Here is a 21,573-nt window from a genome sequence, read left to right as displayed (position 1 = left end):
AAACAGAAGTTTACTAATGGTCTACAATACATCAGGCATTGGTCTTACGAACATTAACCAGCCTGTGTCCTCACCCTTAAGGAGCTTTCCAGTCTGTTAAGGAGTATATTCAATTCAACAGACATATATTAAATGCTTACTGTGGGTAAACATTTACTTATTGTCCTGACGCCACATAATTATAGAGATGACACCTACTTATGAATCCAGAATGTAGCCTCTGGAAATAAGCACAAACTGGCTTAAGGTAATGTTGAGTACTTTGGGAATTCAGAGTAAGGATGGTTGGGTCTTACATTTTCAACTTTGTTTGCAGAAAACAGACACACCCAAGAGTTCCTGAATGACTCTTGGCTCTCTGAAAAGGTCTAGGGAGACCTCATATCCACCTCTGAGGATGAATTCAACTTAGAAACAGTAGTGACAGTACAAGGGGATAACAACCGGCGACCCTGGTGATGCAATGGCTACAAACTTAGTGGGAGGTTTTTCCCCTTGAGGAATAGGTGCTGTACTGCCCCTCCTTCCAGTGTCCTTCTCCGCCTGTAACCTGGATGTTTCTCACCAATCTTTTCAAATCAGTCTCATCTCAAGTATAACATCCTCCACAAAATGCTCTCTCCCTCTCCATATTATGTTTTGGTTTGGTTTTTTTTTTTTTTTTTTTTTTGAGGCAGGGTTTCTCTGTGTAGCTTTGGTGCCTATCCTGGAACTAGTTCTTATAGACCAGACTGGCCTCAAACTCACAGAGATTTGCCTGCCTCTGCCTCCTGAGTGTTGGGATTAAAGGCGTGCACCACTACCACCCGGCTGCTCAATATTATAGCACCAAACCGTACTCAGCTGTCATTGTTAATTCGCTGGCCTGACGTTCCTGCTAAAGCACAAGCCCTGGCTTCTTCTTTGGTCCTCTTTTCCTGCATCTGTAGATTTTAAGATTACTGGGTATGAAAGTGTTTACCGAAAATGGTGATCTATAATCTAGTTTGATCCTGTTTGATACACTCAACAAATTTGGAAGATTGGAACTAATAGAAAGATGAGAACTTGGAGATAGCACTCTAAAGCCAGGTTTCTCGGGCACGTGGTGGTAAGGGCAGATGGTTAGTGTACAAATCAGCAGGTGCTCAAGACCTCAGAGCCAGCAGAGAGTTCCCTGGCTCTAGAGTCAGAAGGACTCAGCGGCTATTCTCTAGACATAGCCTGACTTGGGAATACCTGCTTCAGAGAATTGCAAAGATTTGAGTAATAAAGTGAGTTAAGCAGTTGGCCCCATAGTAGATGTTCAATACATATCCCCTGTTTTCTCCCTTAGAAATCAGGGCAAACTGAAACTGTTGTGGGCATTTGGGACTAAGATAAATATAACTTAGAACCTTTGGTCCTTCTAATAGAAGGGATCTTGAGGGCCAGTCTTGCTGACTCTTCTAGCTACGCTTGGTAAGGGGTAGAGAGGTCCCTGTGTGCACAGTTCTGGTTATTAACACCTTACAAGACACCCTACATCCTTATAAAATCATTCTGTAAAATTTCTTTATCATCAGGCTAAAGCAACAGCCCCCTAACTTGCCTCTTCTGCCTGATCTTTGTTCTCTTCTCTGGGGCCACAGCAAGTGCACCCATGGCTTTCCATGACTGCCTTTCAAGTATGAGATACGGGGGTGTCCCTGGGGTCTTCTCTGCAGTGACCTAGGTCCACAGGCCTTTGGAGGGTGTTCTACGGGGAACTGGTTCCTGACCTCTCGCCAACTTGCTCCAGCCATGGGAGAGGCTCCGCTAATCTCCTTTACCCCTTTCTCCTTGGTGTACAGAGACTGAAAGTGGTTAAGAGAAGTAAATACTCATGATAATCAAAAACACTCAGTCAGATATTCACTGCACAAATGCTTCCTAGTTAACCAGCAAGGACTCTTTGAGGTCCCAGAGTCAGAGACAGAGATGAATGAGACAGCAGCTTGGTCTCAAGTTACTCCCAGTTTAATGGGGAACAGAGATACTCACTAAGTGGTAGTTTAGAGGTCTCAGAAGATAGCTCAAATACCAAAGTGCTGACCTTACAAGCACAAGGCACTGAATTTGATCACCAGAAGCATGGTTTAAAACACACACACACACACACACACACACACGCACGCACGCAACCAGGAATGGTAGCATACACTTGTAACCTCAGTGCTGGGGAGGCAGAGACAGGTGAACCCTGAGGCTTACTAACGAGCCAGCCTGGCCTACTAAGAGTTTCAGGCCAGTAAAAGAGAGACTGCCTAAAACACAGATAAATAAGTAATGGATGACACCTGAGGAGCGAATGAAGGATTTCCCAAACGCGTGAGACGTACACAGGAAAGGTGGTTTTTGCTTTTGTTGTTTTGTTTTGCTTTTGTCTTCTGTTTTGTTTTAGGGGTTTTTGTTTGTTTTTTGAGAGGTGGTTTTGAAAGGGAGTGTCAGTCAGAGGGGAAGGCCATTGTGGTTTTACAATGGCTCTATGAGCAGCAGGAACATCAGTGCTGGCTCCTGTTTTCAGCCATTTGACAAGTGTGATGTGGACTGCCTTTACTCCTATTGTGTCTCCAACACAGCCTATTCCTGCTGCATGAGTTTCCCTCTGCTTAGAATGTCCTTCTCTCACACAGACCCGGGTGATGGTCTACTTCTTTTCTCTCATCTTTGTCTTTATGTCCCCTGAGCAGTGAGGCCTTCCCTGACCACCACAATAAATATTTGCAGCCATGTCCCAGCCCCACTGTTCCTTGTCTCTGACTTACTTCCTCCCTAGGACTTGCTGTCGGCTAACAAACTTTGTATTCTGTCTACATGTCTTGGCTGTCTTCCCTGCTCGGGGTCAGAATACAAATTCAATAATGACAGAAACAGGCTTGTTGTTTTCTTCCATGTTTCCAGGGAACTTAACTGTACCTGACACAAAGCAGGTGCCCACTAAATGCCTTTGGGATAAGTTTGGGTTTGGAATTCAGTCCTCAAGTTGGGATGTCATTCCTTTCGGGGGTAAACCCTCTCAAATGCTATCCTTTATGCAAAGCTCTTCTGGGTGCCTCTTCCTTCAGGAATTCCTCCCTTCTCTGCTCAGTCAGAACTGGTATCCAGTGTACAGCTTTATTTATTCCAGGATATCATTGGTTCTTAGACTTGCATTTCTTCCATGTAAGGAGCATCCTAAAGCCGGGAACAGCTCAGGGTCCACCTATGGTGTCCAGCTCTTGGCAGAGTGTCCGTTCCATGTGAATTTGTGTGCGTATTTGCTCCAGTGTAAAAGAGAAGCCTCGGGATCACTCTCCACTTTGGGGGAAGTTAGGGCCTCCTGGAGAAGATATTGTCACCTAGACACAGGTGAAAAGTAACACCTGTCAGGGTGTGCAAGACAAAAGACACGATACCTACTAAGTGTCTGCTAGAGGCCAGACGCTTTACATGTATTGTCACATATAAAGCTCTTGCTAGCTCCTTGAAGAAAGGAATATTAGTGCTATCTTCAAAATCAGAATACCAAGACATCGTCAAAATAAGAATATAAAGTTTGAGGACAAAAAGAAATAGCATATATTAATAAAACTTGAGAATGCTCTCATGGGAGCTTGCCTTCCTCGTCCCCATTTATAAGATGTGTGGTTTTGCCAGAGACCAAGGCAGGGGAAGGTTAATTACACATAGCCACTTAACAGTATTCAAAACTGAGACCCACATCTAATGCAACTTGCCATTGAATCTCATTCTTCAATGAGCACTTGAACCCCTCAAGGAGCACGTGGAGAAGCAGGTGCTGATTCTGGAGCTTTGGGATGGCACCTGAGTCTTTGCATTCCTCACAGACCCTAGATGATGCCAGTGAGGCTGCTTTGGGGACTGTGCTTGAAGTAGCAACAGTGCTCGGTCTAAAGCAACTCTGTCAACTGCCAAAAGGAAAGAAATCCTCTGGCTTGCTGGCAAGGCCCCCGGGTTTTTAACAGAGAAGCTGAGCTTCAGGCTGACCAACACTGTTAAATCCCTGAGGACGCAAGGAGGGAGACAGCCACAGTTTCAGGACTCCATGGTGCCCCTATCAGCACAAGAGCCCTAGTGAGAGCCAATGTACCCCCTCAAGACTTACCAGATACCAGACCCTTCTAGGCACTTGAGCTGAGGTCAGCTGTGGAGAAAAGGCATGATCTGGAGTGTCACTAGAGGGGTCATACAGGACTAGCCCTGACTACCAGCCCCTTGACTTTGGACAGGTTTTTCTTTCCACTTCTTAAACCTTGTTTTTCCTTATGTGTACCATGGGCCCGATGATGCCCATTTCACATGGGATTAAATGAGGTAACGTGAGTAAGCCATTTAGCACAGTGCCTGGCACCAAGTGTCACTGAATAAATTATAACAGCTATTAGTCCCCATGTTCATATAATCCCCGCAGTGATCCTTTGATTACGGGGATTAGAGGATTATCTCTCTTTTTCCAGACAGGGGAACAGGCTGAGGAAGCTTAAATGACTTAGCCAAGGTTATCCAGCAAGTGTGGCTATGAGCCACACGCAGGTTTATACACACGGGGGCGGGCACACACTCTCTGCCTCTCTTTGGAGTATGTTCAGACAGACTCTGGGAACAACATCTCAGACGTGGCAGTGGGGGCATCCTGACTTAGAGTTGAGTGCCGCTAACCTGGTGTGTGAATTATTGCCAAGCAGGTGATCTTAAGGTGACCCGAGACTTTATCATGTGCTATGAACACCAGGATTTCAGCTTGAGCTAGGGGTTCTGATGATCACAAAAATTCCTTACTCAACTCGGAAGTTTCCAACAACAGCAACTGCCCATCTGGCCACCCCCTTGGGGGCTCTGCACATGAGAGGAGTCAGTGTGAGATTTCTGGAGAAGGCTGCTTCTCACAGGGAAAAAGTGAAGTGTGCAAGCTGGCAGTATGAAAATGCTGAGGCTCCTTCAGGCGGCTTTTCTACTGCTGTTGTTGGCCATGAGGTCAGAAGGATTCTAGGGCCCTGAAGAGCAGGGAAAGTTTGGAGAAAACAAGGCATGTTGATGAGCTGTGATTGGACAGTTTCTAGCACTTGAATGCAATAAAAATGCTTAATACAAACTACATAAAACAATTTGCTTTTTCTGAAATAAGTAAAAAAAAAGCCTCAGTTGTTCATAACATCTTATTTTATGGCAACAGCAAACAGGATTGAGAGCCAAAAGATTGGCAACTTATAGTCCAAGAGCCAAGTTCGGCCACTATCTGTTTTTTCTCGATAAAGTTCTATTGGATCACAGCCACTCATTGTTCCAACAGTGTCTCTGACTGACGCACAATGGCATGATTGTTGTGACAAGGACTGTGACCTACCAAGCCTAAATCGCTCCCTATCTTACCCTACACATTAAAACGAACAAGCAAATGCCTACGCAAATCTAGATTGCAATTCAGTTTTGTGATGTTCAGAAAAATTACAATTTTCTCTGACCTTCCATTCCCTTGTTTCTGTAAAATGATGCTTTTCTCTCTTCACATAGAGTGGGTGTGAAAATCAAATGTAATCGAGAGTGGTTGGGAGAGCACTTGTACCCTCAGAATCACTGTGGATTTGGGGCACCTTCTGTCCTTCACTTGATCTGTGTTTGAGAAGAATGCACTCCACCCAGTGAGTTCATAGGTTTCCAGTGCCCGACTTGGATATATCAGTATCTCCTTCCTCATGAATGCAAACTTAATCCCCCAGTTACTTCCTCTTGCCTCTTCCTCCAAATATGCCAATGTGTAGGGTTGGTACAAGTGCACATGGTGATTCTTGTACTGTTTAAACACCTGCCAAGGACCTAATATGTTCAGGGATATAATCTTTCATACGCTAATTCTTGTGAAAAGGACTGTTTGGTTCCTAGAGGGATAGGTTTGATATAAAATTATATACCCAAATAGAAGTGTTTCCTATCATAGTAGGACATAAAACAAAAGAAAATTTTCTCTCTCCTTGTGTGCAAATGCCCATGCTTTATCAAAACAAAAATATTCAGGTTCAGAATCAAGTGAACAGCTTTTTCAAAACAAGAACCTGTTTAAGCCAAAATATATGGAAGTGCCTTAAGCTCGGCTATTATGCATACAGTTTTCTCTTGAAACTACATTTTGCATTCTAAGTTTCTATCCCAAACTATCTAGAATGCTTCCTACCCATGCATGGTAAGTGGAGATGCTTCCCCCACCAGCTGGACAGGACTGCTTGAAGCTGATCAGATGTGGGCATCAAGGAGCTGGATACTGTAGCCTACAATTTTAGAGACAGTCTTCCTTTCCCACTACCTTGTTTCTTAAATAAAGATAATTTAGTAAATATAAACTGGATGGCTGTTCAACTTGTGATCAAAGTAAACATAAATTTAGAACAAAAATCAGGTTTGATATTCTGTTCTTAGAATATTGTTGCTCTATCATTATGCCCAAATCTTGTTACCATTGATAAAGAGAAAAGATGTCACTATTTGAAAAAGGAGACAAAAAAGAAAATGACTGTTATCTATGGATTGCAGATACATGCACATACTCCAGGCCCCAGGCTGTGTCCCCTGAGCCCTCGCAGCGGCAGCGTGGCAGCTCTCACAATCTCCATGCAGAAAGCACTGGCATTCTTTATCAATGCATTCCATCTGTATTTGTCCACGTGCACTTACGATACAGAACTGCTTATCCAAAACCCACCACTAATGTATGGCCACCAAAGTTCTTGCTCATTTTACTCTCCCCAACTATTAAAATAGATTCTTTAAAAAAAAAATGTAGCTTGGGTTTTTTATAATTTCTGCTCTGGGACTTAATCTTCTCCAGAGCATTTATAAAAGAGAATGCTTAGATCCATGAAGCATTTATATTAGACATAGCTGGACTCCTGTGATGCTGAGAGGCATATGTGAAGAAAGCCTGTTCGTGAACTAGGCTAACCGCAGGCAGCTTCATTGTGCAGCCTAGTTACCGCCTATCTTCCAATCACAGGCAAGTTCCTCCATCTCTGGCCTCTTCTTCAATGCAGTGTTTCAGAGTTTGCAGTTGATTTTATATCAAGGAGAATCTTCTTTTGTGAAGTTACATTGTTCTGGGTTTTGGTTTTCCCTGGAGAATTTTTATTCTTGATGCTGAATGAAGTCTCTAAACCCGGGACGGGAGATGATAGCACAATAGTGGTAATTATAGTCAGGAGCCAGGGATACTGTCGATTGGGAAATGGTACCGGCTGCTGGGTTGATGTCACACATCTTGCTGGACTGGTTTCCCTTCACTCACTTGACCTTCAGAACCTCCTGGGACCTGGGCCTGAGTTTTCCTTCCTCCAGAAGCAAGATCTAAAACAGATAAATCTAGAGTGCAAAAATTGTACTCACTATTACCTGCCTTGTTACCCATTAATATGTGAGAGATTTTACAAAGAAACATAATATAAAGGGAACAGATATATTTCATCACCCTGAAGAATACAGAAATTTTTAGAGTGAGTCAGGTCTACTATTAGCAGTTAACCAGTGAATGTTTCATTTCTATTTTTTCATATTCTGTTTTAATCATATATAAATTATATTAGGCCGGAAAATGACCTATTCAACCTCTTTCCTAGAACTCCTATAGCAAGTTTGTCATAGACATAATTGCTTTAAAGATGTCCTTTAGAAGCAGTTCAACTTAGTGCTTGACTGGTTTTTTAAAAATGATTATGGGAATATTATATATGCAAGACAAATATGACTGAGATATTTGCATGATGAAAATAGATTTAATTAGGTGGATTTTGTTAGACTTGATGAGGTGGAGACAAATTTAGGATAAATTATATTTTAAACCAATGAAATTAGTTCTCTTATATTTTTGTATTTGCAAAATAGAGTTTCTGGGAATATGTGGCAGGGTCTTGTAATACCCATAACACACTCTCTCCTTCTCCCTCTCCCTCTCTTTCTCAACACATACACACACACAACACACATACACCACACACACAACATATACATACACATATACCACACACACAACATACACACACACAACACACATATACCCCCCCACACACACACACATACACCACACACACACCAAACTTACAGGATAAAATGAAAAGAGAAGGGTCACAGTAAGTGTGCCCATGCCTCATGCTCTCTCCTCCCTGTTAGGAAGTCACTAACTCCAGTTGATGACAAGCCTGCCTGCCTGCCTGCAAAGTTTGTCTCTGTCTTTCCTGCTCTTCAGAAACAAAGGAATGACCTAATGGAAGACGTTGCCTTTAGGATTTCCACTTGAGGAGCAAATGTCACTGAGTTTTCTCTCTGTTCTCTTTGCTTCTATCCTGTAATGATAAAATAGATACCCATTTTCTGATCCAGAACTCTACTTGTTTTCCCAGGTTCCCTCCTACAACCAACACAAACACAGACATTTACCAGCAAACAGAAGCTGTTGGAAACATTTTTTTGGCTGCTGAAATGGGCTCCCGTCACCGGGATGTGGCAGGCTTTTTGCTGTATTATCTCTCAGTCCTGGCCCCAGTAGGCTAAAGAGAGCTTTATGTAATCGGTCTTCCCTGACGTGTGATGTCCTGTCATTTTCCTCCCCTTCGGCTCTGCTGCCGCCCACAAATCAATAACATTGCCTGAGAAGTTCGAGCTGGTTCTGCAGCCACCACAAGCTCTGTGTTTCTTAAAGGGTATGTCAGAGAATGTAAAGTTTCCTAATGATATTTCTGGCTGATGACACATGGCAGAGCTGATGGACTATTTATAAGCAGTGGCACGATCGCAAGTACATTATTTTTATTTCACTTAGGGGGGAGCCCTGTCACTTGCTACCTCTTTGTAGACAACTTGATATCATCTCTACCTAAAGTAGCTACATCTTCCTCGCGGAGTGCATTGGTGCTTTACCCTGCGCCTCGGTTCTTTCTGGTAGAAACCCTTGCCCTTCTTTTTTTCATTGTTCTTTGGCTCCGGGGATGATGAGGGCAAAGAACGGTTTGTAGCGACTGCTCTAAATTCTGGCCGTGCCTGCATGCTTCACTAAAAATGTCTCCAGTTCTCACAGCTCAGGTCCTTCTGCACCTCTGAGTGTGGGTGTGGCAGGCATGACCAAGGCAATAGACACAGCTACTGAGTCCACCACATGTCCCAATTTTACAGGACTAAGCAGAGTACAGCCGTCCTTTGTTGAGCACCTACTATGGTCTAGGCATTGTCCTTAGAAGGCATTTTATGTACATGACCTCACTAAACTCTCTCAAAATTTGCCCAAGGTAAGTGCTATTCTCTCCAGAGAAGAGATCTGGAGGAAATGGAGGGTAAATGACCTATCTCCAAAGTGACCCCATTGATAAGGGAAAGTCCCAAGACTCTGAGCAAATGTCTCTTAACAAACTGTGCATGCCGTCTTTCTATTCCCTGGTATGGTCTTTTCCTGATTACGATGCCATTTGTATATATCAGGTGGAGTATTCAAGGGTATTTACTGTTTTTAGTTTGGATGATGAGAGCTCCTATGAGTTCGGAGCCCACACCCATAAAGAAAATCTGTGGAATTGGAAACCTCTCATCTTAGGGTGAGTCCCAATGACAAGGACTCACAGGCCAAAGGAGGGTTTTACACGACAGTGGGGGAAGTTTTGCTTCTGCAAAAATATTGAGCTCTCTCTCTCTCTCTCTCTCTCTCTCTCTCTCTCTCTCTCTCTCTCTCTCCCTCTCTCTCTCTCTTTCTGTCTGTCTGTCTCCCTATCTCTCTTTTTTTAATATTTCCACAGGACAGAGTTTAGGGTATGGATTTGTTAACTATATTGATCCAAAGGACGCAGAGAAAGCCATCAACACTTTAAATGGACTCAGACTCCAGACCAAAACCATAAAGGTAAGAGGCGATGCACCAGCTTCTGATTGAGAAGGTCCTGGTGAAATTTTAGTCTGTGGGTCTAGTAAGTCCAGGCTATGTGGGAGACAGAAGTGGTGTTCTTTATTTACTCAAAGAACATTTACTGTCCACTCTGCTTAGTAAGTGACATGAGCCGTTACAAAATAGAGGGTGAGTTGCAGAGGGGAGGGACCAGGAGCTGTGACATCTCTAATCCAGAAGGCAGACTGAGGTCTGGCCTTCATGACTCCACAAAGAAGACCTGCCAGCCTGACTCCACACAGATGGTCACAAGCAAGCAGAAGAAACTGAGGCAGGCAAACTGTCCCAGGTATGAATAGTGTGGCCTAAGTTGGGATGGTGCTGATGAGGATGGGAAGTAGGCAGGACCACGTCAGGAGATCTTATGTGCTGCCTGAGCAGCTGGGCTTTTTGGTATGGATAATTAGGAACCTTCCCTTGGAGACTGGGACGCAGAAAGTCACCTGTAAATAAGCACAGTACCATCAGAAGGGCAGCTACGATTAGACTGATGAAAATAGAGTTAAGAAACAACAAAAATAGCAACCCGACGGCCTAGAAATAATTAGGTGAGCAGATAATAGCTCAAAAATCATTGCTTTAAATAAAAAAAGGAATCAGTAAGTAGAGGCTACTTCTCCGAGTAGAAGGTTTCTGGGGCTGGACTGCAGCTCTCTCACCTCAGACTTCTTGTATGGATCCTTTGACAGGACGCCGCCTGCCTTGGGCATCCAGTGGTGGTCTCTTGGATGGCGCTGCGTGCTCCTCGGCCTCCCTTCCCCTTCTTCCCCCCACTTCCAGGCAGCATCCTGTTTAGGGGCAGCTGCCAGCCGATTAATGAGTCCCATCCTTCATAGCCTATTAAATGGCAGGGAGGTGTCTCCTGGGCGCTCTTATCCTCACGGCAGCAAGCCTGACACAAAGTAGGACAAAAGAGAAGCCTCTCCCAGAATGGAATTCTATAGATGGCACAGCTCTCCGCATCCAAAAACACAAACACAGAACCTTCTCTGACATCTGGGCTAACCAAAGAGACTAGCAGTATAAGATAGTCTTGGCTGGAAAGAAATAAAAACGACAGAACCTTTCTCTTCGGGGACACTTTAGGTGATTACTTTTCTTTTTAAGCAGATTTAGTTTTGCAATTGTGTTTAGATTATTTCTTAAAAGTTATTGTTTTCTCTGATCTCCTACAGTCTGTAATACACAAAGACCCCGAAATAAGCCTGATTTAAGGCTACCTCTGACATGGCTTAGCATCAGTTCCTAAGAATTCTCTAGGGGGGAAATAAAAGTTGTTTAATTACGGCATAGTCCTTGGAGAGCCAGGAAGATTAATTTCTTTCAAAGAAAAAAACACACATATTTTCATACTCTAAGTCAAGAAAAGTGTTCCTGTCACTTGATTCTGATGAGGCCTTGTTGCACTGAGAGCTGTTTGTGGGCCTGACTGATTGTGTGTGTGTGTGTGTGTGTGTGTGTGTGTTATCCAGTTCAACATTAGAATGTCAAATGTTTATTTTTCCCTTGGCGGACACGCTGACCTTGAACTGAGAAAGGTACTTTTCTTTCCTCTGTGGTTTCCTTAAAACCCAAACCCTTTTCCGCTTGGGATCAAATCACCAACCATCAGCCTGCCTTTTATTTTTTCAAAGTCTTTCATAAGATCCCTGCAGTTTCCCCCAAAGACTGATTGGGCTCAGCGTTTCTAGTCTCAGAATGGTTCCATGGTCCATCATACCGTCAGATGCTTTATCTAAATGGATCTTGGAGACAAGGAACATTGATTATTTTCTTTCTGTGACGAGCTGGTTACTTCCTTTCCTTATCTCTATCCCCTTCTCTGTCCTCCCACCCAGCCCAGGCTCCCCCTGCATCAAACGCTGCTAACACATTTGCACCCAGCGGAAATGTGGGCTTCTGAGACACTGTAGGATTCAAAATGCATGATGCCACTGCTGAATCAATAATTTCCATTCTCTGCTATGGATGAAAATTTAATGTGCAAACCTAGGGATTTCAGCCCTTTCATTAAAGCAGTTTATTTGCCATACTAAAATTTAAGTTTGAGTGATAGGTTCCTTTATTAACTTTTCTTCCCTTTCCTAAAGGGACACAGTGTTTAAGGTAAAAATCATATTAAAGGGAGGGGGAAAAAAGCAAACCCTTTTCATGTGCTGTTAATAGTCTCATCATTTATTAATTTCTTAAAATTGCTTTTTATGCCTTTCAGGCCACTGTTTACTTCCACTACTTCAGTTTGTTTTGATAAGTGACTTGAGATTTATCTCTTTACTCCTGACTCCCATGAAGGAATAGACAACTTGTCTATCTGGAGAAAAACAAACAACAACAAAAACCACAAACCACACATATCTATGGAAGCATGCATTACAGAGATCTTGGGACCATCTAGTACAAGATGACAAACTTGGTCAAGTGTGTGCTTGGACAAGGATATCACATTCTGATAGCACAGAAAACACATCAGTTTAAGTGTGATAGACAAACACATTAGTGGCAGAAAATGAAGAACGAACCCCTACGTTAATGATTAACTGCCAGATTCAAGGATAGTTTCAGAGATAGGGGTTAGTGGAGGGCAAAGAGGGCAGCTATTCCCCGGTGATGGTCATGATGGTCATGATGGTCATGATGATGATGATGGTGATGATGTTGGTGATAATGATGATGATGATGGTGGTGGTGGTGGTGGTGATGATGATGATGATAATGATGGTGGTGATGATGATGATGGTGATGATGGTGATGATGATAATGGATGATGATTCTGAAGGTGTTTAATTCAGATCTTCAGTTGTTCAATAGGAACTGAAAGCTAGATTTCTTTTATGTCAGATCTCTGAATTTTTAGAGGCCATAAACAAAAACAAAGTAAGAATTATGAAGGGAAACCAAACATAATATAATAGCTGACCTTTGTAAGTCAGTTTTAACCTCTGTGCCTGAGATTTAAATATGGCACCATTGCTTTTGCCAGATTTCAGTGAACATCCAGTTACCTGCTACTAGTAGGAGGTATCCACAAAAGATGCTTTCCTATCAACAAAATCCATTGTCCTTTCATTAAGGAGGCTGGAAGAGGACCATGTGAACACTGAGGGCATGTGAACAGCACAGCCAGACCTCTGGCAAAGAAAGGGCATGGTGCGTGAATTACACCTTCAATGAGTAGCTACAAATGGGGACTCCAGAGGAATTGTTCTTTAGATTAGATTTCTTTCAAGGGAGAAGATTCTACCTGGAGACCAGGCTTCAAGAGGTGAAGTTCCCTGCCTAGAGCCGCACAGCTGTCAGTTTAGCATGTGTAAACATGCGCTAGAGGGGAAACGACAATAAACAACAGTAATGCTAGCCTACTAGGAGTGTTGATGTTGTGCCCGATAGGAACGCTTGTTACCGGTTAATCTTTCAACTATCCCGGAGTCAAGTGCTTTACACACTTCATCGCTGCTTCTAAAAATAGCCCGGTACGAAGGTGCTATTATCTCCTTTATGCTAATGAGGAAACTGAGGCCCAAAGAAGTTCAGGAGACAGACCTAGGCTCACACAGTGGGTAAATGACAGCCGGAGTATTTTTAAAAAGCTTTAAAAATAATTCTCTGGCAGTGGGTCCTTAGTGTTGGAAAGTCAAACTGCTTGTTTGCCCAGCAGCATGTGAGCCTTGGGAGGGTGTGTGGGTGGGTATTTTGGCTCTGGCCACACAAGGGTTAATTCCCTAGCATGGTAAGAAGATACAAAAGGCAAATAAATCTTCATACATGGACTTACGGTCCAGAACATTTGTCATTAATTTGAAGACACCATGCACTTTTAACTTCTCAAGACCTTGCTTTCCGGGCTCTACGGCCTTCCATTTAACTGAGCTATGATGGCAATGACCTGGAAGTTCTCCAATCCAGGTGTTTCATGGGGCCATGGAGTAGGGTGGACCATGGGCTTGCCACAGGGGAGCTGATTTGCCTCACTTAGTGCTTGGGGTGCTAATTGTTAGTTTTTCTAGTGTCTCTGAGAACACTGAGAGAACAGGCTTTGGGTTCTTGGAAATGATTTCCTAATACCCCTTGACAACTGATGCCTATCTTAGCCGACTCGGAAAAGAGCAGCTTCTCAATTTCCACAGTCGCCCCAGCCTCTCAGGAAGAAATGCTCAGTTGAGTCCGCTCACCTCTGCTTCAGCTCCTTGTCACGTTAATTCAGAACAAACAGAGTTGGGGCTGGGTGTCACGGCAATTCCACCATCAGGAGGCAGAGAGATTATTATGAGTTCAAGGTCAGCCTGGGCTTCATAGCCTTGTGGAAGGAGCACAAAGGGAAGAGAGAAAGTGGGAAAGGGGAAGAAAGGAAGAAGCCTCAAAACAGAAGTAATCCAAGCAGGTTTGTTTGAACTGATCATCGAATTGCCTGAGAAGCATTGGTAAAACATAGTCTAACTGGGATTTGAAGGCTTGGCGCCACTTCTGCTAAACCTTTCAGTGATGAAGCTCCCCTTCAGGCTTTAATCTAAGAGTGAGAAGCAACCTTAGAGAGGTGTTCACCGCTTGCTCTGTCCTTGAAGGTTCACTCCTGGCAAGGGCAGTGGTGATGGGCACTTAGCCATGCAAGCTGCAGCGAGGCAATTGAGGGATCGAGGCTACAGGGGTTCCCGTTGGCCTTTGGAGGGGCTGTGTAAGGTAGAGTGGGAGTCAATCTGGTAAAATAAGTTCCAGGATGGTCCTCTGTTGTGTGCCTTGTGGAGTGTTTAGCCTCAAACCAGCATTTTGCAGGGGGCTCTGGTAGGTTTTATCAGTCTTAGATTTTGGTTGGGTTTTTTTTTTTTGGTGTGGGGGGGGCATGTTTTTACTGCATAATATGGAATGTGTGTGTATGCATGTGGTATATGTGTGTATCTGTATTTGGGGTTTTTCTTCATGGAATTATATGATTATAAATGACTCTACAACTTTTTTTAATAATTACATGAAGCCTTTTTCAAATGATAAAAGTACAACTTGATATAACAAAACATCTCCCGAGCACAGCTCTTGTGCAAACTAGGGTGTGAGCAATCTCAGCACCAGGTTGTCGATTAAGAGGGTTGCCTCTGCCACTCCGAGTGAACCCCTATGGGCTGGCACTGTCAGATAGAGGTGGGAAACAAGAAAGGCACCTTATCACTAGGCAGCAGCCCAGGTCTTCAGAGAACCCGACGAGGAAAGAGGCTGCTGGATAGAGCTCTTCAGAGGGACCTTCCCTTCTCCTCTCGGGAGGAAGTGGGCTGGTTATTCTGCCTCTCCTGTAAGGATGCTGCCGAACGAACGATCTCAACATTTTCTCTTTGTTCCCCTAATCGCACTAGCAGTGCCTCTGGGGGATCTCCGAACACTCGAGCTTAGCAGGATCCCTTTCACTCTGCCCGCTTCTCTCCCTTGCCAGGGGTCATGGGCAACGGTGCTTCCTCCCTCCCCACTTCCTCCGCTATCCACCTGCCTCACTAAAGGCTTCCATTCCGCTGAGGCATCTTTTCTTTGCACTCGGCATAAGCAATTATTTCTCCTATCACGGCTCTTAATGCTTCCCGGAGAGTTAGCAGATCATTTTTTGCTGACGGATATCACCCCACCCAGAAATAATAGCCTGCCTGCTTCTACCTTGTTAATAATAAAAATGCATCGCTACCCCATCGTGGCTGCATCTCAGAGGGGGCAGGAACTCTTTGCTGTCAAGGTCAGCAAGGACATTGGGGCCACTGAATCCCCAAGGAAAGGGCCAGAGATAGGCCAATGAAACTGGAGATGCCCAGTTGCACCGGTTGTACTAGCTGCCACCCCCTCTCTAGTGAGGGAATGCATTTGCTGCTCTGATTGCAGGTGCCCTGTCAACTTTCTTTGAGTGAATTATTTCAATGCATACAGATATAGAGGGTTGTAAATAGAAACAGCTCTGCCTTCTCAGCCCACTGAACTTGATATGATCCCAGCATCTTGAAGGTCATTCTCAGTGTTCTGAGTCTGGATTACAAAAGAAAACAGAACAGGTACAAGTTGGGGGCACACTCAAGTTTTCAGAAGTGCCTGGGTGAAATTCAAGGACATTCGCAAGAGTTAAAGAAGCCAATGGTGCACTTGTTCAAGCACACACACAGGGGGAGGGGGGGAGGTTGGGATTATTTCTCCACATTAGCGGAAACACTGGACCTCTCCTGCCCAAGTCTACCTGATATCTTGTGTCCCATTTTCATCTCGCTGTGTTATAGTCCTGGCATTCAAATGCTCTTCAGAGGTGAATGGCAAAGATGAGAAGAGGATTGTGCGTCCATATATCTCCTCTGTAATGGCTGCCGGTCCATCCTCCTGGAAAGAAAATTCTGCAGTGAGGCTAAGGCATTGCTTCAACCTTGCATCTAAAATAGCTGGGAAGAAAACCTATATAGCTATCAGTACAGGATAGGCCTTGAATAGGAAAGAGGCCCTTCATCATCAGAGCCATTCAAATGGAACCTGTCCGGATAATGTTCCGGCATGAATTCTGACTAGATGAGCCCGGGTGCCCTCCTAGCTCTGAGATGCCACAAGTTTGCATTGTTTCTGGGCCTGAAACTGCTCAGTTCAATGTCGTCGCCACTAGCTCCATGGATAATTTGAGTTAATTAAATAAAACTTCAGCTCCTTTGTCACATCCAGACTGTTTGAAGTGTGTGGTAGCTATGTGTAGCTAGTAGTGACCATCAAACATGATGGGTATCAAATGTTTTGCTGATCCCAGAAAGTTCTGTGAGATGATGGTGGCCTAGGACATCTGTGACCCTGAGGACAGAAGAGTCAGCTCTGCATAGTAATCATGAGGCTCAGGACAAGTGGACTTGTCTGCTAAAGACCGTAGAGCACCCAGCCCTCCTTCCCTTTCCCTTGTCCATTCAAAAGAACTCTGAGTTAAGCTCTGTTGTAAAACTGTATGCGATGACCTTCGGGAGCTCACTTTCCTTCTTCAAACGTATGTCCTCTTTGGAGGTGGTTCTTCCCAGATCTAATAGTCTAATAAAATATTATGGCATGGCTGTTCCAATTTGGTACCCTCCCAAGAAGAGTAACAGTTTGTGCCAAGAACATGGCTTTTATTTCACTGTCCCGAATGGTGTGGCCTAGTGGAAAGATCCCAGAACTTTGAGTCATAGCCGAGTTTGTCTTAGTTCAAATGACCTTGGCAAAGTACTTGATCTCACTGCACCAGAGTCTATCATCTGGAAAATGGCAATACTGATTTTTCATGTGTAGGCGATCATGGCTTTCAGCACTCCCAGGGATAAAGATAAGAAGTGTCATCCCTAAGGTGAATGACAAGTGCGGGGGGTTGGGGAGTAGACCCTTCCTCTATCCTCCTGTTTTGGGGTGCATTAAAACAGAGTGAATCTGACTCTCACTGAGGCACAGACAACAGAGCCAGGAGCCCTGGATGACAGGGAGTAGTGTAGAGTTTCCAGACAGCTGTCACACTCCTACCTGTCTTCCATGAAGCGGGAGGCAGGAGTTGCAATTTGGTGGGGAGGAATGTGGTTCCTGTCTGGCATCTGCTCTTCCCCTAACCACGGCGAGATCCATCTCCCACATCTCCCCTCTCAGAGGCTGCAGTCAGAGAGAGCTTTGTATTGAGTATGCACCTTCGACAGTCTGGTAGATTTTTCTCGGTTGTATGGCCCAGCCTTTTACAGACCAGCCTGGTAGATTTTTCAAAAGGAGTTCCGAGGCGCATGAATCTATGATCACAACTCTCCTAAGAAGACATCTGCCCTACTGTGTGTCAGATACGCTTACAGTACCTTTAGGTCCTGACTCCATGGTCAGTCCTTTCCATTTGAGTCAACCCCTGGGAAAGTATATGAAATCCATTCACTAAAGTGAATTCTACAGTTAGTTTCAGTTGAGCCTCTGCCCTAGTAAAGCTTTGAAACTAGATGTGAAAGTGAGTGTGCTGAGTTGGTCATGATGTGCACCCTGGTGGGGCAGGTCAGGCTTTAGGTAGGGTATGATAGCTGTGGCCACTAAGGAGTGTGGAGATAGCATTCAAGGAAAGAATAGCCATGTATGCCTGGGCTTCATGGAGAACATGGCTAGGCCTAGGAGGGTAATCGGGAATTCATTTTGCCATGAGGACAAATACACAGCAAGAACAAAGGCATGGGGATAGAAACTTTCCATACACATGCAGAAACCTGCCACTGTGTCTTTGTCTGAAGTGAAGCATAGCATGCATGCAGAGGTCAGCAGGAGATGGGAGGTCAGGCCAGATGCCAGGGCCAGATGCTCTGAATGCCTTGGGAAAGGGTTCAGACTTCCATCACAAGGTGTTTAAGACACCTCCGAGAGTTCTGAACAGGGAGAAGTGCGATGAGATCAAACTGCATCCGAGAGGCCACCATGAGGCTCTGTCCCCAATATTCTTTAAGAATAACATTATGGGGTGGCAGGTGCAGAGAGGAACATAAATGCTGGAGCCGCAAAGGTAGACACCTGTCCTGTTTATGAGGACGGCTGCGCCCACAGGCACAGAGGTAAACCGATCCTCACAATCAAAGCTGTTGTTTCCAGGAGTCAGCTGGCCGCTCTCTGCGCTCCCTGCTTCCACAGGCGGGATTACAGGTCCCTAGAAGGGCTCGTTCACAGAAGCCCTGGTACCGCCCTGGTACCGCCCTGGTACCGCCCTGGTACCGCCCTGGTACCGCCCTGGTACCGCCCTGGTACCGCCCTGGTACCGCCCTGGCACTGCTAGAGTCTCTCTCTACTGCCATTCTCCTGGTTTCTTTAGAGTGAATGTTCCCTGGGGACCTGCCTGCTCTGGGGAGTTTGTATTCACTCGGAGAATAGGGTGTTAAACAGACTGGGGGAAATCTGCAGCTTCATCTTCAAATAATGAAGCTGTACACATTTCCTCTGCTAGACTGGCAGCCCTGCATGTCAGGAACTGCTGTACACATGTCTGCTCCCCAGTGTCTAGAATAAAGCCCGTTTACATAGCAGTCGTGGTAAAGTCACAGTTTATTGAGCTCTTACTTTGGGGCCAGTCTTTGTGCCTAGGAATCTTACGTGCAAATGGCTCTCTTCGAGGGCTTCTGAGCTATGTTACTCAAGGGATGCCACTCAGCCAGGCACACAGTCACACATCTGGAAAGTGAACAGGATTCGTATCTCTGAAGCTCCCCAACCCCAAAGATGTTCTTAGCCTCTCTATATTTTTCCATGCTATATTGGGATCTCCATTTCAGTTAAAGTAACATAAGTATAAGCTTTGCAGTAACTTGTTTCAAAATGTGGTTGCCTAACAGGCTTTTTTTTTTACAAGCACCTGTCAAAGATGAAGGCTAATAAGAACAGGAAGGACATCCCTGCGGTCTAGAAAGAAGGCTTTGCAGCAGCCAGTGATGGCCAAGGGTAGCGTAGGATCTTCATATAGTTGTGACCTTCACGTTCTCAGAAATGTCTCTGGTAGATACTCAGCCCTTCTTGAGTACCTCTCGAATTTTCGAGGCCACTTCTAGCACCACGGCTCTCGTTTATTATTATTGCATTCTTTTTGTGTTGGGTAGGGGGACTGCAAACTCATAAGAAGAGATCTGGAGCATGTGGGAATGCTAAAAATCTCTGTCAGTATTGTCTGTGAAGTCACCTGCCTTCGGGCCACCTTTACCCAAAGAGGAGTGGCTTCTTCACTCACAGGCTTCTAGAAACAAGAACTGTGCTGGCCTAGAAATGCCAGTCTTCTCGTGAGACATTGTGGATGAATAAAATGAGCAAGATCCTGATGGTTCAAGGCAAGAGGAATTCTCCATGGCACTGCCGATAGCATGGGAAGCCCTGAACTCTAGGCCACCAGCTCAAGAGGGTCAACATGTCACCAATACAGTCCCTCTGCAAGGGCTGAAGGTGACCATTTGGGGTACATGTTTTAGTTGAGCAAAGGGCCTGACATTTGCAGTCCTTTTGCTGGAGTTTACCAAATGTTTAAGGAAAGCTAAAAGGTTTGGGTCTGAGGATGAGCATTTAGATGCCAGACTGAGCAAATCATTTTCCTGTCAAATTTGCCTGGTCTTCTCCTCAGAGGTATTACACAGAGTCTAAAAGAACAATAAGCCGTGGCTCCAAATAGGGGAGAAAAGCTGAACAGGGCTTAGGCTGGGAGTAGAGCGACCCAAATACTGCTTGCCTTTAAATCTGCCGCTGCCCTGTGGCTGGGCCAGTCTCTGGGGAGCAGTGGCTGTAATTCTCCCAGCTCAGCTGAGATTCTGCCTCAGGATCACCTTTGGGAGAAATGGCTTTGATTGATTGTTCCACTGACTTTCTCGTGCCAACTCTGTTTGCCCAGCCAAGTCTGCCCTAAACGTGCTCTTTTCTGGACCCCAGCTTTAGCAGCCCCAAACTGGTAGAAATCAAGGTCTTTGCTATGTGCTGTACAGCCATTGGGTAGGAGAAAATATACACTACTGGGTGTCTTCCTAAGCCTTTGACTGCCCTCAAAGCAGAAGGTTATTACAAGTCACCATTTCCTCATCCATCCTACCTATCTCACTACAGCTCTGTCTTCTCCTTGGTCCCTCTAACCCTCCACTCACCCTTCCCCGTGTTTGAGTCACACTAAGTTATAACCTTGACGTGACACCCAATTGTGACTTTGCGACAATGGGTCACTGTGTTTGCCCCTCCGTTCTCCCATTCACCCCGTATTCATTTAGTAAATCCTACGAGGCACATGTCGTCTCTGTTGAAGGTGAACAGATGCCTAGTTTGTGCTGTGTTCCCATCACACAGAGCACATCCTCCAGAAGTCTTTGCTAAGCCAGGAGATGCCTCGCTCTGAAGCAAATTTCTCTTGGTTCTTGGAACCTCAGGCACTACAGAGTAAGAAGCCTATCTTAGTTCTTCTCTTAGTGAGGGCACACAGCTATGACTCTGGGTACGTGGCTCCGTGATCATTTTAGTGGACAAACCAAGCTATAGTTAACTCTGAAGAAGCCCAAACACCAGCATCATGCATCATGAGCTGTGGGTGTTCATTCATTTCTTTTTCAGTATGTTTTGTACCTTCTTCAGGTTTGGGGCTCTGTGCTGAGAGGTGGAGCCCCAGACACATATGCACACACCTCAAGGAAACCATGGGACTAGATGGTGAGTTGAGATCAGAATGAGTGGACCAGTAAAGAGGATCTCAGGGTGAGGCAATGCCAGACAGAGAAGGCTGCCAAAAGAAGCTGGTATTTGAGCTCGGCCTTAGATCCGGTCTCTTTCCCCCTGAGTAAAAGCGTGCAGCGAGGAAGCTGAACTTTATCCAGACAACATCAGTAATTGGCAAAGTGAGACAAGGTAAACCTTATTACTGGGGACAGATTTCCTCCTTCCTACCATTGCTTCCTCCTGAATGAAAAACAGTTCCACTGTCTTGTAACTTGTAACAGACTGTTACATGGAGTTCTAGATCCTTCAGCTCCTTGGCCCCCAGTGCACACGGATATCTACCATGTAAAAGCCATTCTTTCTCTTCCTTGTTTTGGGAAGATGTGGAGCATACAAAGGCCTCCTTGGCCACCCATGTGTTTCTAGAAGATGGAGATCTGAAGGCAGCTGCCTGACTCCATCAGCGAGAGGAGGCTAGCAAGGCAGATTAGTCATTCACATCATTTTATGTTGAGTCAACA

At 44.9% G+C, this 21,573-nt stretch overlaps 1 protein-coding gene across 6 annotated transcripts in view; it reads left to right on the top strand.

Moving 5' to 3' along the window:
* Elavl4 (ELAV like RNA binding protein 4) overlaps window positions 1-21,573 on the top strand; it is a 136,102-nt gene that overhangs the window by 103,670 nt on the left and 10,859 nt on the right. For all 6 annotated transcript variants that reach the window (XM_026781933.1, XM_013348551.2, XM_013348553.2 and 3 more), the window contains exon 3: window positions 9,765-9,868. In XM_026781933.1, coding sequence (XP_026637734.1) covers window positions 9,765-9,868 — 104 coding nt within the window. The remainder of the gene's footprint in view (window positions 1-9,764; window positions 9,869-21,573) is intronic.

Source organism: Microtus ochrogaster, chromosome 10 (genome assembly GCF_000317375.1).
Source record: "Microtus ochrogaster isolate Prairie Vole_2 chromosome 10, MicOch1.0, whole genome shotgun sequence".
In the NCBI taxonomy this organism is placed as follows: domain Eukaryota; kingdom Metazoa; phylum Chordata; class Mammalia; order Rodentia; family Cricetidae; genus Microtus; species Microtus ochrogaster.
Note: the sequence above shows the minus strand (reverse complement) of the source record. Positions and strands in the feature narration are given on the sequence as shown.